Here is a 16,140-nt window from a genome sequence, read left to right as displayed (position 1 = left end):
CTGCTTGTCTTGGCCTTTTAATGTCAAGTTGTTCACTCCATGCTGGACTAATATCTTTATACTTGGTTTGTGTTTGCTCCTCTGGTGATCGAACTCAACTTCTACAAATGGACTTGAAGCAGAACCATTACCATCTTTTGGCATAATATCACTACTTGCATCAAGAACTTCAACACCTAGTTTTGACATGGCTATAATTAGTAACTCATTTTATGGTCTTGTCTGTAAGCCTTGTGGGAATTATGCAAGTCACAATCAGAGACTGACACTGTTGTAACTTGTACTGTCCGATCAAAAAAAAAAAATCAGACATCAAAGTCAGGATGGCCGAGTGGTCTAAGGCGCCAGACTCAAGTTCTGGCGGTTCAAATCCCACTTCTGACATAATAGTTTTTGTTCTCCCTTGATTCGTTCAACATACTTACCTTTTTTCGTACACTGCACTTACACCTCGAAGAGCTACATATATTTCTGTTGAGGTTCGGTGATTCTTTTTGTGGTTTTCGAAATTTTGTAAAGATGGGTAAGAGTGGAAACAAGAAAGGAGGAGGGTTTGTTAATGGAAGCAGCAGCAATCAAGGTGGTGGTTTAACACTTAGACAACAAATTCATGGAAGCAATCAGAAGAATAAAATTGGTGGGAGTTCTTCAAATACTAGTAATAGTGATAGGAGGTCAACATTGAAAACCAAACATTTGGAGAAATTGGGATTATGGGCTGCTGATGTTTCAATTCCTTCATTAAGTGCTTTGTTTGGACGAATATTAGCTTCTTCTTGTGAATCTTTGGGTACTCCTGTTGATTCTTCCTTGGTTCTTTGCCAGAGGTATGACCTTCTTTTGTTTTGGTTTACTTTTAAGATGATGAACATCATGTGTTTGATAAAATGTCTCTGTGAAGATTTGTTTGATTATAAATTCTAGGGTTTTGGGTTGTTATATTGTATGTTTTAATTTCATGAGATTTGTACACAACATGGGTTCCAAATAGATATATTACATAGAGAAAGCCGGAGTGGCAGAGCCGCAGAGTCAGAGTGTAAACTGATATGATGTGCAACAGCTGTTGCCAGAAGGTGTTTTTGTCGAAATCTTCTGGCTGTGTCTTGAGATTTGTCTTTTGAATGTGTAACATTGGTTCCAAATATATATATTAGGTAGAGAAAACCACTGCACGGAGTCAAGGAGTCTGAGTGTAATGTGTAAAATAATGTTGCAAAAACTTTGGTGCGTTACAAATCTGTTTCTACATTCTTACCTGCTTAGCCAGCTGGGTTCATTACAACAGCGATTTACATAACTAGAGGATCATATATTGACAGACTTAAGAAAGTACTGACAGTCCTGCACACTACTGTTTCGATAAGCCAGTGGTAAGAACTTTCCTTACTAGTAGTTATAGTCTGCATAAGCTGTTTGTTATCTACACCAAAATACAAGTTTGCATAGTTTATATTCTAAACACCACTTGGCAGCAACTAAAACGGCTAAAGCTTCTGCTCGTTCAGTCCTTTTTTTTGTGTGTGTGTGGTGGTGGGGGGTGGGGGGTGGGGGGAGGAGTTGTTGCCGAAATCTGCTGGTTGTGTTTTTTTATTGTAGATGATGTAGGCTGTTATAAGTACAGTTAATAGTAGATTTTCATGAAGAAGCAAGTTCCAATCTTTGTGTATTATGACCTTGAGTAGGAATATGTGTTTGGAGAATAGCTCGAGCCATGTCATTTTAGATGTATGATGAATCAATTCTTGAACTCTTTGATATTGACTGTAACTGGCTTAATGTTCTTGAAGAAGTGGAGCTGATATACTAGGAATCCAGTGGTCATACAAAACATTGATTTGGTGGCCTGTTAGAGTTTTCCATCTAAAATGTTGCTGCTTACGAAGACCCTGGTGATTCAAATTGAATGCTTGATGGAATCTCCATCTTTATAATACCCTGCTTTCAAAACTTGAGCCCATAAATCTTGCATTTTAGTGATCCATCTCCAGGCCATTTTCGTTAGCACGGCTATGCTGAAAACTTTTAACTCCTGGAAACCCAAACCTGTTTTTGCCTTTTGGCTGAAGAAGGTTTTCCTAAGAAGTGATATGTTTCTTCTTAGAACTTGTATGCAGCAAATAGTGTCTGTGGATTCAATAATTGGATTCCATTTTTTAGAGGAATAGTGAATCAACACATCCGATAGAGTAGTTGTGATGATAAAACTGCTTGCACTGGCACTGTTTTGCCTGTTTGATTCAATGACTCAGCTGGCCATGTGCTTAGTTTGTTCAGCGTGGATGTAGTTTAAGGTTGAAATCTCCCGACTTTGTTTCTATTTAAGAAGAATGGTGCTCCAAGGCATTCTCATTCAGTGCTTGTTGTTTCATCTGAAATACGTTTCACATTTGTCATCCATTGCTTTTGGTTACATTGTTGCCGAAGAATATCCAAGATGTAGCAAGATTTAACACTTGTCCAGAGGCTGCTCATCTTGAACTAAGATTCATCAACAATTTGATTTCTTGTATTTCTGCTTTAAATGTAATTCTTGTAATTCATTACAAATTTGATTTCAAGTGAGATAGGGGGCTGTTCTTGCAACCTTTGCACCATGCATGTGATTGTGTTGTTCTGCATAAAAATAATCTTGCGAGGCTTCCATGTTCATTAGAAAAAGATACTCGATGATATATTATAATCATTTTCGATTTTTAATTGGTTGTTCTTGTTCCACAGATGTGAATCGATTCTTCAACCAGGTTCTAACTGCACTGTTAGAATCGAAAAGAACGGATCAAAGAAGAAGAAACGGCGCAAATCCTCAAGTGTTCCGCCACAAAACAATGTTGTTTATACATGCAACTTTTGTTCACATAGAAACCTGAAAAGAGGGACCTCGAAGAGTCATATGAAAGAGATATTACCTCCAAAACCGAAACAAGTTAAATCTGATGAGAAGCGATTAAATCTGGTAAAAACTAAAGTGGATGAAGGTAAGTTAGATATGACGAATATGGAGGCAATAGTTTGTCCAGAAAACGTGACAGGATTTAAAGAAAATATTGCTGCCCAGATTTGTTCAAGTTCTGAAAAAGCTACAGAAAGCAATAATGAGAGAGGCAAGATTGCAGAAGAGCTAGTACCTTCAGAATATATCCCAATTGAAATGTCAGAAGCAACGGTCCCTGAGATGAATTCAGTGACTGGTAAAGATGTTGCAAGTGAAAAAACCCCTGTAACTCCACCGAATAAAGCGCCAATGCTATTGCTAGATTCTAAACGAAGAAAGAGAACCAAGTCTCATAATAAACAGGTTGCAAATGAAAGCAACTCCGCAACCACAGAAGCAGAAAAAGTTTCAACATCTTCGAATAAAAGGAGGAGGAAATCATGGTCCAGTTTGAAGGAGTTGGCTGAAGCTAATGAACGGAAGAATGACATAGCGAACCTGAAAATCCCGTTTTGTTTATGAAGAAGCATCAACATTCAGATTCTATCGGATATTATTGACTGTCGAGTAAAGCTTTTGGTTATAAGTTCTCAGTCGTAGGGAAAGAGCAATTAGAACCTAATTTGTTATTTTTATTTTGAAAATGCTTACTGAGAAATGATCTACAAGTGCACATCAAGAAGGTTTTAGTGCTAGACAAGAATGCCCAACTTTGTACCTTTGATGAAATATTGGAATGCAAAGAGGTATACTACAGTAAACATGAAATTCCCATAAATTCAATGTCTTTTTTTGATCAGAGTATATATTCTAAAAAAATAAAAAATGCATGGATGTCAATATAGTCACAAAAGAAAAAAGAAACACACACACACAAAAAAAACAAAAAAAAATTTAAAAAAGGGCCCAACCGGGTTCGAACCGGTGACCTCTTGATCTGCAGTCAAATGCTCTACCACTGAGCTATGGACCCGTCGTTGTGTGTTTCAAGCTAACAATTTGAATTACGAAACCAAGAGAACAGATATTACGTGATGCTCATTTTAGACTACAATGAGCGGTTGGACTAATAAGCAGATATATTGAGCGTTTGGAACACATTTAGAGTCGCATGGATAAAAAACAACCAGACAAATTTGAGGTCATTTTGAGACTGGTTATCAGATTTGGTTATCGTGTTTAAATTCATCAATTTTAGGTAAACCATGTACGGTACACTCAACTCAACGGAATAAATCGACATAACAAAGTAAGTCGATTCAAGTTTCATGTACTGGAAGTTACATGCATTTGAACAGTCTTTACTAAAACATGCAATAAATTTTAATTGATTTAATTACTCATAAATCAGACCCACGACGTCTACTCTTTTTTCTCACACACAAAGTCCTTTCACTTCCTCTCAACGTGCGTTAGAATTCAATTAATCAGACAATGAAAGCCCACTATTTAGCATAATAATGGCTGAATCCCGCTGTCCTCTATATATACCCAACCTCAAGCACCATTTTTCCTCACACAGTCGGATCTCTTTATCTCTTGCATATTTCTTGTCAAACTCATTAATTTTTCAGGCAAGATTATGGATCCCGTCAACGCAAAATTGGTTCTTATGTTGGTCATTGCAGCCCTTATGTCCAATACAACAACAGTACTAGCTTCCAGGGACTTGGGCCACTTGGCGACAACAATTCGTTACCCTGCTGGGCATAACTTGGCAGCTCGGATCTATCGAGAAGACGGTGCTGGCATGGTTGAGTGCTGGAATGCCCTGTATGAATTACGATCATGCACTAATGAAATTATACTTTTCTTCATGGATGGAGAGATGTATCTTGGTATTGAATGTTGTAGAGCTATTCGTATCATAACTCGTGAATGTTGGCCATCAATGCTTACATCTGTAGGCTTTACTGCTGAAGAGGGAGACACTTTACGTGGTTATTGTGATGCTTCACACTCTACTGCACCTCGTTCTTCACCGGTTACTATGCTTCCACCGGCATAACTCACTCCTGCTCAGTCACCTTTCGATTGACCAAATACTCACCCTATGGTGGTCGTAGGACTTCACTTCGAAGGACTAGTTCTTGAACTATCTATTTGGCTTCAAGTCCTTCGATTAGGTTTTAATTATGTTTTGTTATTTCTTAGGGTCTTTCTCTGTTTGAGGTCATAAAGAGTGATTGTTTGCTTTAATTTACTATATGTAGTGTTCTTATTCTCTTTCCATGAATAAGCTTATGGTAACGTTAGTTGATAATGTTTGTGTTATTGTTAAGTTTCTTGGTTATCATTCACTTTTTTTCTTTTGCCGTAAATATGAACAGCTTTATTATGTCTGTTTCACTATTTACATTTAACCACAAAGTTGAGGCAAAATCAGTCTTGTTTGGTTGGTGACTTTCGAAGAAAAAAATCGTCTGTGGGTTTGAGAAAATCAATCAATAGCAGATACTTGCAAACCAGATTTGGTAACAAACTGCTTTAGTAAAAAGATGAGACGAGTAAAACTTCCTAGATTCCACTACAATTTTCTTCCTGTCATAACAAAAATTACAATCGATCATATAATCTGAAAACCCAGGGCATACTCCAAGGATCTCAAGCAACTATCTATCGGCTAGTACCCACTAGCTTAGCACATGCTGAAAGTAGCGACTAGTTAAGTAAGCATTTTTTCTGACTTGCAGTTCAGTACTCAGTCGGGTATCAAATTTGTTAACCGCGTAACAAGCAATCCTTGTCCTCCTGCCTCCAAATCCAATCTACAAACAACAACCTAAATCTTATCTGAAAGCATTTGAGCTTTGTTGTTCTGCACTCTTCTCTTTTCGGTCTCTCATTGATTGCTGCAAGATCAACTAACTAGGTTTTCTCATATAACCTTAAAATAATTTGGTGACGAAGAGTTGAAGACAAATTATATAATCCGAAATCCGTTACTTTTGTGTGCCTTTTATGAATATGAATGTGTACAGAATGGTTACTGCTTTGGGTTACCCTAGCTAGTTTCTGTCACAGCTAAAGTGCTTGAAAAAGACATTATAAAACTACTAGTAGTTGAGACCTTTGAAGATAAAGAAAAACAGTAGCAAGCAAGATTGAGCTTGAACACACTGGAAATAGTTGTTCAATTTTCAATGTAAAGCATGAGGAAAGAACCTACCAAATAGGAGAGTAAACATCAAGATTGTCACTATTCTGGTAGCTGTTCTGATAGACTTTGAAATAAATAAATCAAATCCACAGCTAATGCCTGAGTATATATAGTACTTCTAGGATTTTGTTTCCTTTTTCTTTTGGACAGGAGTAGAATAAAAGCAAAGAATTAAAGAGTTTCAAAACCTTTACTAAAGGAACTCGGATTGTAACTTGCTGAAAATGGAAATCTTATGGTTTTTATCATCACTTATTTTCTGCATGATCCCTTAACAAGAAAAAAAAAACACAAATCTAAATATTCAGTTCCGAAAAAGCAAGGTATATTACCCAACAAAATATTTCAAGTTACTGTATAAGATTTACATTAATTTTATTAATTACCAACCTATATAATGTCTTCCTAAATTTTTAGTTGAAAGATAATTAGCTGCTAATAGTCATGATTAAGAGACAGAGGAGAATTAAAAATATGGAAGAAGCTGCATGGTCATCGATAGCAGATATTGATTTGGAAGCCGGAGATCCTTACAAAGAATTAGAACTCATAATACAAGAAGAGAAACAACCCATTTTCAAATTACCTGCATCTCTCAAAATGGGGAATGTGAAAATGTATGAACCACAAGTAGTGGCTATAGGTCCATACCATTATGGTAAACCTCATTTGATGCCAATGGAAGTTCACAAGAAAAGAGCATTAATCCATTTCGTCAAGAGATCAGGCGTTCCTCTTCAGACATACATCGACCAACTTATGAAAGTTGTGGATGAATTAAAGATGTCTTACGCGCAGCTGGATCAAGAATGGAAAGATGATGATAGGAGATTCATTGAGCTCATGATTGTCGACGGATGCTTCCTTCTTGAATTCTTGGCTGTTGGTACAAAGGTATCTATTGATGATTACGCTCGCAGTGATCCCATGTTCAGCTTTCAAGGGAAGATTGTTAACTATGATTCTGCAATTAAAGACTTGTTGACAGTTGAAAACCAACTTCCTTATCTTGTTCTTACAACTTTACTGTCCGTGGCACGTCCAAATGAGGTGAGAAGCAGTAACATACATATGCAGTTTCCATCTTTAGTTCATCTTATAATAATGTGGTTCCAACATCTCGGCGATTTCAATAATGCATTATTGCAGTTTCTAATAGAATTTTACAACAGCGCTTATTTGATATGTGCGTTTTTGTTTGCACTCTTGAATGCAGGATGCACACGACACCATATCAGATATGATGCTGTGCCACAACGAAGGTCCACGGCGTCACATTCTTGACCGCTATGCAGAGAGAGTACTTGAGGCACCAGATTTGGAACTGGAGAGAGGAATGAAATTACCTACTGGATATTCAGCATCAGAGCTGTACTACCAATTTGGCATACAATTCCGAAGGGTTGGTGGCTATAAAAGTATCAAGTTCGATGACAAACAAGCAATCTTAACCCTTCCTCCTATCATGATCCACGACGATCACCAAAACCCATTTCTGAATATGAGAGCATTCGAAGTTTGGGTGAGCAAAGATTTGAAGTTTCACTCTTTCATTTACCTCATTAAAACTCTTGTTCAGTCGGTCAAGGATGTCGCGTTGCTAAGATGTCAAGGGATTATAGTTGGTCCCTTAGACCACGAAGCTGTCCTTAAATCTATTCAGGTTTTCACCAAGGACATAGGAATGTTCAATGTGGAATCTGAACCTATTGTTGCACTTCAGAAGATGAATGAGTATTGCAAACGAAGATCAGTCATGTGCTGGAGAATGTGCAGGATTTGGATTTCGAATCTTTATGAAAATTACTTTAGTAATCCATGGACTACTATGTCAGTAGTAGCAGCTGCTATTCTATTGGCCCTTACTGTTGTGCAAACCATTTACACTGTTCGCTCTTCTAGGTGCGACAAAAAAGTGTAAGAAGATAATATAAGGTTTTGTGCACAGGAGCGTATACCCTGTTTTGTTAGCCCAACAAGTCTTCTTTTACCTAACCGCGCTTGTAATAACCAGAGCCGCAACACGCACTGCTTTTGTAAATTTTGCATATAATGTAAACCATAATAATACAATTTCGTACGTAAAGAGAATAGGTATTTTATCGTACTTTAGTCCGGTTCAAAAATATATTTGGCTCGGCAAAGGATTCACCAGCTTAGCAAATACAAATACTGGGGCGAGTCTATTGAAACAGTGAGACAGGTATAGACTCGGAACAAGTAAGTAGGTCGATAAAGGTTCACAGGATTGAAGGTTACATTTTAACAGCCTTGACTCAACATGCATTAAATTTTTAATTTATTTAGAATTACGTTGATTGCCATTAAATCAAACCCACGATTACTCTCCCAAATCCATTCATTTTCTCTAAAATATGCGTTAGAATCCAATTAATTAATCAGACAATCAATGCCCCATATGAGCACAATAATGGCTTCATCCCCACTCTCATCTATATATATATCCAACCCTCGAGCACCACTTCCTCACACAGTGTTTTCTTTATCTCTTGCATTTTTCCAGTTTCAGACAAAACGATGGCTCTTACCAAGGGAAAGTTGTTTCTTGTGTTAGTAATTTCAGCTCTTACGGCCAATACGACAGCTGTAGTAGCTTCCAGGGACTTGGTGACAACAATTCATCACTCAGTTGGTCATAACTTAGCAGCTCGTATCAATGGAGAAGACGGTGGTGCTGGGATGGTGGAATGCTGGAATGCATTATATGAGTTACGATCGTGCACTAATGAAATTATTCTTTTCTTCATGGATGGAGAGATGTATCTTGGTGTTGAATGTTGTAGAGCTATTCGTATTATAACTCGTGAATGTTGGCCTTCCATGCTTACTTCTGTTGGCTTTACTGCTGAAGAGGGAGACATTTTACGTGGTTATTGTGATGCTTCACACTCGACTGCCCCTCGTTCTTCACCTGTTACTATGCTTCCATCGGTACAGACTCCTGCTCAGTCACCTTTCTTGGGACCAAGTACTCCCCCACCAGTGGTCGCCTGATAGATAGGAACTAATGATACCTGGAGAACCTATCTATTTTTCTATTAAGTCCTTTACAAATGGGTTTTGCTTATGTTGTTACTTGTTAGGCTCATCATCTATTTGGTGCCATAATTAGGAGTGATCGTTTGTTTTACTTTGTAGTCCTCCCATCTTTTAATCATGAATAATCATATGGCAATAGTAGTTGAAAAGGTTTATGTTGTTAACTTGTTTCTTTGTTGTGTAATTTTTCATGTCTGAGTACGTAATATGAACTACTTCATATCTATTTCACTATTTACTTGAAACCTCAAATCTGAAGCAAAATCAGTCCGGTTTTATGCCTTTTGACTTGAAAAAACGTCATAATAAGTTTGAGAAATTTGATCCAGTCTTACGCGTCTCTGTTAAATTTCTCCAAATAGATGGACTTCTTCGGAATTTCCATTCAGTTGTTTGTTCTAGTTTGTACTCAACTCTATTAATCATAAATAAGCTTATGGTCGGCAGCAGTAGCTGAGTAGGTGCATATGTTGTGAAGTTTCTTGGTTGTCGTTCACTTATTAATATTTCATGTTTGAGTAAATTCGAGCACAACTTCATTTGTGTGTTTCTCTCACTATTTACATCAAACCCCAAATCTTAAGCAAAAGCTGTCTGGTTTTTGTGCCTTTTGACAAGAAATCGTCTTAAATTTGATTAATCTAAGCAATACACCTAGATTCTAAAACGTCAAACTTTGCAGTAGTGATTAAACATTGTGATGAAAGTAGTGTGGTAGTTTCCCAATGGGGATATATAATGCATTTTAGATGAAGAAGTCCATGTCTTTGATGACAGCGATTCTTCCTATTTTATGAATATGCCTCATGAATATACCGGATGAGTCATAATATCCGTGTATAAAAATAATTATTTGACATTCTATGCTGTCCGAACATGCTGGTGTTGTTATCCTTAAAAAACATTGTGATGAAAGTAGTGTGGTAGTTTTTTTTGAAGAGTAGTAGTATCCCAAGTTTTCTTGATCTGCAATAATCCAGAAAATGGAAACTATTGGAGTTCTAATGCTATGTTCAAAGTGTACCCTACTGGAAGAAGCACTTGATAAGAAATTTAAGCTCTTCAGGTTATGGAATTTCCCTGATCAGAAAGTGTTTCTCAAAGAGAATTCCAACTTTATTAGAGCAATAGTACGTGGAGGAAATGCTGGTGTTGATGAAGAATTGATCGATTCATTACCTAAATTGGAAATTATTTCGAGTTTTAGTGTTGGTCTAAATATGGTCGATTTAGCTAAGTGTAAAGAGAAAGGAATAAGAGTTACTAATACACCCGACGTATCGACCGAAGATGTTGCTGATCTAGCTATTGGTTTGATGTTGGCTACTTTGAGAAGAATTTGCCAGAGTGACCGATATGTTAGAAATGGATTGTGGAAACTAGGTGACTTCAAAATGACTACAAAGTTCAGTGGCAAAAGAGTAGGTATCTTGGGTTTGGGAAGGATTGGTTCAGCTATTGCCAAGAGAGCCGAAGCTTTCAGTTGTCCTATAAGTTACTACAGCAGAAACGAAAAGCCTTATTCAAAATACCATTACCATTCAAACATCTTGGACTTGGCTTCCAACTGTGATATTCTCGTGGTTGCTTGTCCACTCTCCGCAGAAAACCGTCATATTGTCAACCGTGAAGTGATAGACGCACTAGGTCCAAAGGGAGTCCTCATCAACATCGGTCGTGGCCCTCACATTGATGAAGCTGAGATTGTTTCTGCATTGGTTGAAGGTCGTTTAAGTGGGGCTGGTCTCGATGTATTTGAGGTGGAACCTCAAGTACCAGAGCAGTTGTTTGCCCTCGACAATGTGGTGCTACAACCACATGTTGGGAGTGGCACATGGGAAACTCGTGTGGATATGGGCAAACTTGTGATTATGAATTTGGAAGCTCACTTTCTAAACAAGCCTCTGCTGACTCCAGTGGTTTGAGGGAGGATATTTCTATATGTTACGGTGTGTGTATGTTAACAGTACATTTTAAGTGTGTTGATGCACAAATTAGTGTCTTCTCAGTTTGGTGAAGCTTAAAATAAATTGAGATTTCTGAATGTGTGCCTATCAATGTTTTTCACTAATTAAATTTTCAATCAGAACTCTCAACAAAAGAAAGTGCTGTGTTCAACATATTCCTACGTCCCAAAATGTTAAGCTCGCGATCTGTTCCCATATAACCCTTCGAAAAGATTATCACCCCTCTAATATTGATTTGCGGGGCTAGTTAATTGTTTCAACTTTCCAAACTAATTTCAATTCCTGTATTTTTCTAGAAGCTGACTGCATTATCTCAGTTAATAATACAATTTCTTCCCTTCCCTAAAGAGAAGAGTATTTTTTTTTAATCGTGGTTTGACTCGGTCGGCAAAGCATTCACCAACTTAGCAAATACAAATACAAATACTGGGGTTGAGTCTGTTAAAACAGTGAGACAGGTACTATATAGCCTCAAACCAAGTAAGTAAATCGATTCAAGTTTCACTGGATTGAAGGTTACATTTTAACAGCCTTGACTCAACATGCATTAAACTTTTAATTTATTTAATTACATTGATTCCCGTTAAATCAGACCCACGATTACTCTCCAAATACCAAATCCATTCATTTTCTCTCAATATGCGTTAGAATCCAATTAATCAGACAATCAATTCCCATTATTAGTGTAGGGGCAAAATATCGCACAGAGCAAACCCGAAATCTCGTCCTAACTAAGACCACCATCAACACGAAGAGGAAGGAAACTAGGCGAAGAGTAATTATGTGATAACAAGGAGAAAGGCACGAAAGATAATCACACGACAAGAACGAAGGGACACTGATCAGAGAAAGTGCGAAGCATCAATGCGACAGACAAGGACAACTCTCAGAAGCTTGGCGAATTAGACAAACTGATACCAAATCCATCTTCAGAGATCTTGCACGTGAACATAGTTGTCTTCTACTGGTGTATTTTCCTATATATAGATTCACATGGTAAAGAGAGAGGGGCAGTTTTTAGAAAGGAGAGAATTCAGTCAAGTAATAGAACCAAGAACCACTTCTAAAAGGAGAGAAAGAATCCATTAAAGTTTAACCTTTTACTTATCATCTCCATTGTCATACATTTGAATCTTTCTAATATTTGTAAGAACATCATATCCTCAATACAAAGCTTATGTGAAGATCATATTAGTGTCAAGTGGTGTATAATATCATTAATGTCTAAGTTTATCTCCATGACTTAGACTTTGTGTTCTTATCATCTCATCGGGTATAGTTGTGAGATTTTTCGCAACTACATTTTGGCGCTAGAAACAAGGAGGATTATCCTCACATGCTATTAAATCAACTAGAAATTATCATTCTCCAAAAACCAGCCTGTTATTTTCAAAAGAAGTCTCATACTTAAAAAATCATCATCACCATGAAGTTCCGGTAAGCTTACCATTGTCTTGTTTGAAGAAAGCCTTAGGCAAAGAATCGTTCATTTCTCAAAGCCTGATAAGAAAGCTCCAATAAGTTTCCTTCACCAAAATCCATAAGAAAGTCTCACAAAGTCCTTTTCAGCAGCCAGAAATCTCTCACCAATACCCCTTGTCAGCAAAATGGTGTGAACCGCATCAAGAGCAGGGCATGTTATTGCTACGTGAAGGAGCAACCTAGTATCCAGTAGAATAGGAACCAAAGGCGATGTGGCGACCCAAGTACTAAATCTGCTTAGCTAAAAGGATTACAAACTAATTGAAGCATAAAATATAGACTAACGATCTTAAGATTTTCGACTACAAAAGCTAATCCCAATAGCATACCCATACACTGTGATACAGTATAAATGAAGATCTCTCATGTGATACAAACATAACAATGTGTTGTTTACAGAGAAAATACACACATATATAAAATATAAATAAACATCTTCAATTCGCTGAAACTTTACGCTACGGAAACGAATATCTTCACGTGCGCCTTTTCTTCTGAATATTGAAACTGAAGTGTGACGAATGAGCACATCATCCCAAAAAGGGGCTCAACGAAATCATGTAACTCTCATGTAATCACTAATATGCTTCACATTTCTAAGAAGTAGTAATTTAAAACATGTCATCGTGCATAATATGTGTAAGAGTAATTTCCCCAAATACCTCGATATACTATTTCCTCATCTGGGTCATTAACGACATAAATTAGGTTATAAAATAAAAAGTAATACTATTTCGCTTTACGCTCTAGATAGCTATTATATGCACTTCCCGTGCTATGTATTGCCTCATCTGGGCTATAAGACTTAACAAGGAGCTGTGGGGAAACCACAGTCACTCCTCGCGGGGAACTCACACAAACACACATCAAATTATTCACTCAGCAATCAGCAAGCATCGTAATATAACATACATGAAAGAAAGGTCATTCTAATTCTACCTCCTCAGATATTGCGTACCATAATAACAATATCCGTGAAATACCACCACCAGATGATCTACAAAAGTGAAACTAGAACAAACCAAAAATATGTTACTCAGACCTCGCCAGACTCATTGGAGAAGGCTAATGCAGAGTAACTCTAGACTCGAATGATAGGGCCATACACACAGAGTGCCCATACAAACCATGATTCAATAACTACCATCATAAGTCACGAAGGTTTTGCAATCAAGCATAATATACAAAAGAATGGATTCTCACAAGAAATTATAAAAGGTAATATTCCCCTATATAACGATATTGCCTCATCTGGGCTATAATGAGCCTAAATGTATATATAACATTTGGAGAATCCACATAATGCATATTACACAACATACCCAATCATTTACACACAAATATGCTCGTAAGAAGTAATGGAACATCATGCTCGCATATGAAAATGAACTTAATGATTACAAGAAGGTTACAGAGTTCCCACCTGTTTTGAAGGAAAACACACTCCTACCTTGAAATCCAGAATCCACTGGTTCATCCTTTGAATCGATCGTTGTTAATATAGACTAATTGTTAAAATCTCACAAGCATACTAAGAAATTAACCAAAAGGCTCATATCATAATCCCATACAATTCTCTAAATAATCTGACAGAACAGAAAGGCTCAAGGCCAAACTTCTATTTCACAAACAATGAAGCAATACAAAAACAAATACCCCAAACCGTATAACTCAAATACAAGCTTAATCTACCATTATAGCATCTGTCAATTCAACTATAGAAGAACATTCATTCAAATCCCATGGACTTCAACACCACACCGCCATTCTAAAACAATACCACCTCCATTACGATAAGAGCACCCCCACCATCAATACTGACTTCGTCTTGAGTCCAATTCTTCTTCTAAAACACAACTTCAATTCTTCACAACTGTAGCTTACCTTCCCCAGTTACACATAAACCATTCATCAACTGTAAAGATTAATTCTTTTTGTTGAGAGCCCATCTGCAATTATGGTTCTCATTCCAAGCAACATATTCTTCTTAACTCTCACTGCATTCAACCAGCAATTCCAACCTATATCAAGTGCAATCTCAACACTATAATCTCCATCGCCAACCTATAACGACAGCACCACCACCTTCTTCTTATCTTTAATTCATTTAAGACCCGAAACTCTTACCACCAACAATTTCCAATCAAATGAAATACTCTTAGCACTGTCATCTTCTTAGCTTCACTCTCTGTAGCTCAACCTTATCTTAAGTTCTTCATATTCTATTAAACCATCATTCATATCATCTCAGTATCACAATTACAGAAGCGCAGGCATCTTCAAAACTAACACGACAACTTCATTACATCTGGCACCACCAACACCAATCCCTGCCACCACCTAACATTCACCTAAAGTTCATCCTCAGTTGCGTTACATAATTCCTTACGGAAACACTATAACTCAAACCCAACTGCAACACAAACTCATTCATCTTAATCAAATCTTCAAGAACATTAACCCCCTGAATATCACCACCAACCTCAGCTTTATTTGCAGCTTCCCTGTTGTTTAAATCTGAACCAGGCCACCATCACAGTTCCAAGCTCACTAACACCATCTGCATCAACCCAACGTCTTCAATTCATTAACTACACACAATAATAACATGTGTTCTTCCATTAACTTTTGGGTTCTATCTAAGGTTCACCAATAATTACAAAAACACTACCATTACCAACTCATTTCATTCTCCACCTCCACCAACAACATCTACATCTTTATAAACATCTCCAATTTCTAACTCAGGAACCCTAATTCCAAATTGGGGAAGAACAGAAACCCTAATTTCCTATGAACTCAAAATTAAACTTCATGCAACAACTCTATACTTCAATTATCAACAAACCCACTCTATAATTAATCAAAATAGAACGATTTCAGAAAGAAACATCAATCAATTTGAAACCTAAATTACCTGTTTTCGATTCATTATTAAAACCATCTTCTTCTTCAAAGATTCATAAAAAATCGCCCTTTCTTCATTTATCAAACTAGATAATTGATTCCCCTAACTTTGTTTTTTTAATTTCACGGCTTCAGAAATGTCTCTCAGAATCTCCAGAGAGATTATGAAGAAGAATAAAAGAGGAAGAAAGAAGGAGAAGAAAAAAAAAAAGAATAAGAGAAATGTTTTCTCTTCGACATGTTTTGATGATAAGGAAAACGAGAATTACTGAGGCACCCACGTTTTGGATAAGGGCATCCAAGTTTGTCTAAGGAAAAATTATTATTTTTCACTTCATACTTATCCGATGATATCTTCTTCGTCCGGTATCCTAATAACACGTTCGAGTAGTCCATTTCACATAAATTTTCGAGATCTACCTAATGGTAATAGTTTTGTATCTAGATGGTAGTAAGATTAATCCCTATAAATTAATGTTCATATTTAACTAGTCGAGTCATTAGCGGCTAAATCTTATCTTGATCATCTCTAGACTGGTCAAATAGCGTTGACATGCTAACGGTTCGTTACAGGCGAGGATGAAACTTCAGCCGCTGGAGAAAGACGAGGTTTAGAACGGCAAAACCGC

At 37.1% G+C, this 16,140-nt stretch overlaps 5 protein-coding genes, 1 long non-coding RNA gene and 1 other non-coding gene across 7 annotated transcripts; 5 read left to right on the top strand and 2 right to left on the bottom strand.

Moving 5' to 3' along the window:
- The first annotated feature begins 188 nt into the window (after nucleotides 1-188).
- LOC113273427 lies at nucleotides 189-3,704 on the top strand. The gene is made up of 2 exons (XM_026523146.1): nucleotides 189-827; nucleotides 2,722-3,704. The coding sequence occupies exons 1-2, from the start codon at nucleotides 520-522 to the stop codon at nucleotides 3,455-3,457; spliced, it is 1,044 nt and encodes a 347-aa protein (XP_026378931.1). The 5' UTR covers nucleotides 189-519; the 3' UTR covers nucleotides 3,458-3,704.
- Nucleotides 3,705-3,836: 132 nt separating this feature from the next.
- On the bottom strand, nucleotides 3,837-3,908 carry TRNAC-GCA. The gene has a single exon. It is a non-coding gene; the product is annotated as a tRNA-Cys (tRNA).
- Nucleotides 3,909-4,471: 563 nt separating this feature from the next.
- On the top strand, nucleotides 4,472-4,979 carry LOC113273426 (egg cell-secreted protein 1.2-like). Its single transcript, XM_026523144.1, has one exon. It carries the CDS (start codon nucleotides 4,518-4,520, stop codon nucleotides 4,941-4,943), a length of 426 nt encoding a protein of 141 aa, XP_026378929.1. The 5' UTR covers nucleotides 4,472-4,517; the 3' UTR covers nucleotides 4,944-4,979.
- Nucleotides 4,980-6,569: 1,590 nt separating this feature from the next.
- On the top strand, nucleotides 6,570-8,016 carry LOC113271821 (UPF0481 protein At3g47200-like). The gene is made up of 2 exons (XM_026521745.1): nucleotides 6,570-7,145; nucleotides 7,312-8,016. The coding sequence occupies exons 1-2, from the start codon at nucleotides 6,570-6,572 to the stop codon at nucleotides 8,014-8,016; spliced, it is 1,281 nt and encodes a 426-aa protein (XP_026377530.1).
- A 586-nt stretch (nucleotides 8,017-8,602) lies between these two features.
- On the top strand, nucleotides 8,603-9,253 carry LOC113273425 (egg cell-secreted protein 1.2-like). Its single transcript, XM_026523143.1, has one exon. It carries the CDS (start codon nucleotides 8,634-8,636, stop codon nucleotides 9,108-9,110), a length of 477 nt encoding a protein of 158 aa, XP_026378928.1. The 5' UTR covers nucleotides 8,603-8,633; the 3' UTR covers nucleotides 9,111-9,253.
- Nucleotides 9,254-10,048: 795 nt separating this feature from the next.
- Nucleotides 10,049-11,080, top strand: LOC113273424 (hydroxyphenylpyruvate reductase-like). Its single transcript, XM_026523142.1, has one exon. The coding sequence runs from the start codon at nucleotides 10,139-10,141 to the stop codon at nucleotides 11,078-11,080; it is 942 nt and encodes a 313-aa protein (XP_026378927.1). The 5' UTR covers nucleotides 10,049-10,138.
- A 3,056-nt stretch (nucleotides 11,081-14,136) lies between these two features.
- LOC113274596 lies at nucleotides 14,137-15,721 on the bottom strand. The gene is made up of 2 exons (XR_003323094.1): nucleotides 15,522-15,721; nucleotides 14,137-15,164 (listed from the first exon to the last, which is right to left on the bottom strand). It is a non-coding gene; the product is annotated as an uncharacterized LOC113274596 (long non-coding RNA).
- Between the last annotated feature and the right edge of the window lie 419 nt (nucleotides 15,722-16,140).

The sequence above is a fragment of the Papaver somniferum genome, chromosome 4 (assembly GCF_003573695.1).
Source record: "Papaver somniferum cultivar HN1 chromosome 4, ASM357369v1, whole genome shotgun sequence".
In the NCBI taxonomy this organism is placed as follows: Eukaryota; Viridiplantae; Streptophyta; class Magnoliopsida; order Ranunculales; family Papaveraceae; genus Papaver; species Papaver somniferum.
This window is presented reverse-complemented; position numbering and strand designations above follow the sequence as displayed.

Excerpts from the sequence above, each read along its gene's own strand:
- LOC113273426 (XM_026523144.1), top strand. The coding sequence starts at position 4,518 with ATGGATCCCGTCAACGCAAAATTGGTTCTTATGTTGGTCATTGCAGCC.
- LOC113273425 (XM_026523143.1), top strand. The coding sequence starts at position 8,634 with ATGGCTCTTACCAAGGGAAAGTTGTTTCTTGTGTTAGTAATTTCAGCT.
- LOC113273427 (XM_026523146.1), top strand. The coding sequence starts at position 520 with ATGGGTAAGAGTGGAAACAAGAAAGGAGGAGGGTTTGTTAATGGAAGC. Across the intron at positions 828-2,721 it reads TCCTTGGTTCTTTGCCAGAG|ATGTGAATCGATTCTTCAAC; the intron begins GTATGACCTTCT and ends CTTGTTCCACAG.
- LOC113273424 (XM_026523142.1), top strand. The coding sequence starts at position 10,139 with ATGGAAACTATTGGAGTTCTAATGCTATGTTCAAAGTGTACCCTACTG.
- LOC113271821 (XM_026521745.1), top strand. The coding sequence starts at position 6,570 with ATGGAAGAAGCTGCATGGTCATCGATAGCAGATATTGATTTGGAAGCC. Across the intron at positions 7,146-7,311 it reads CCGTGGCACGTCCAAATGAG|GATGCACACGACACCATATC; the intron begins GTGAGAAGCAGT and ends TCTTGAATGCAG.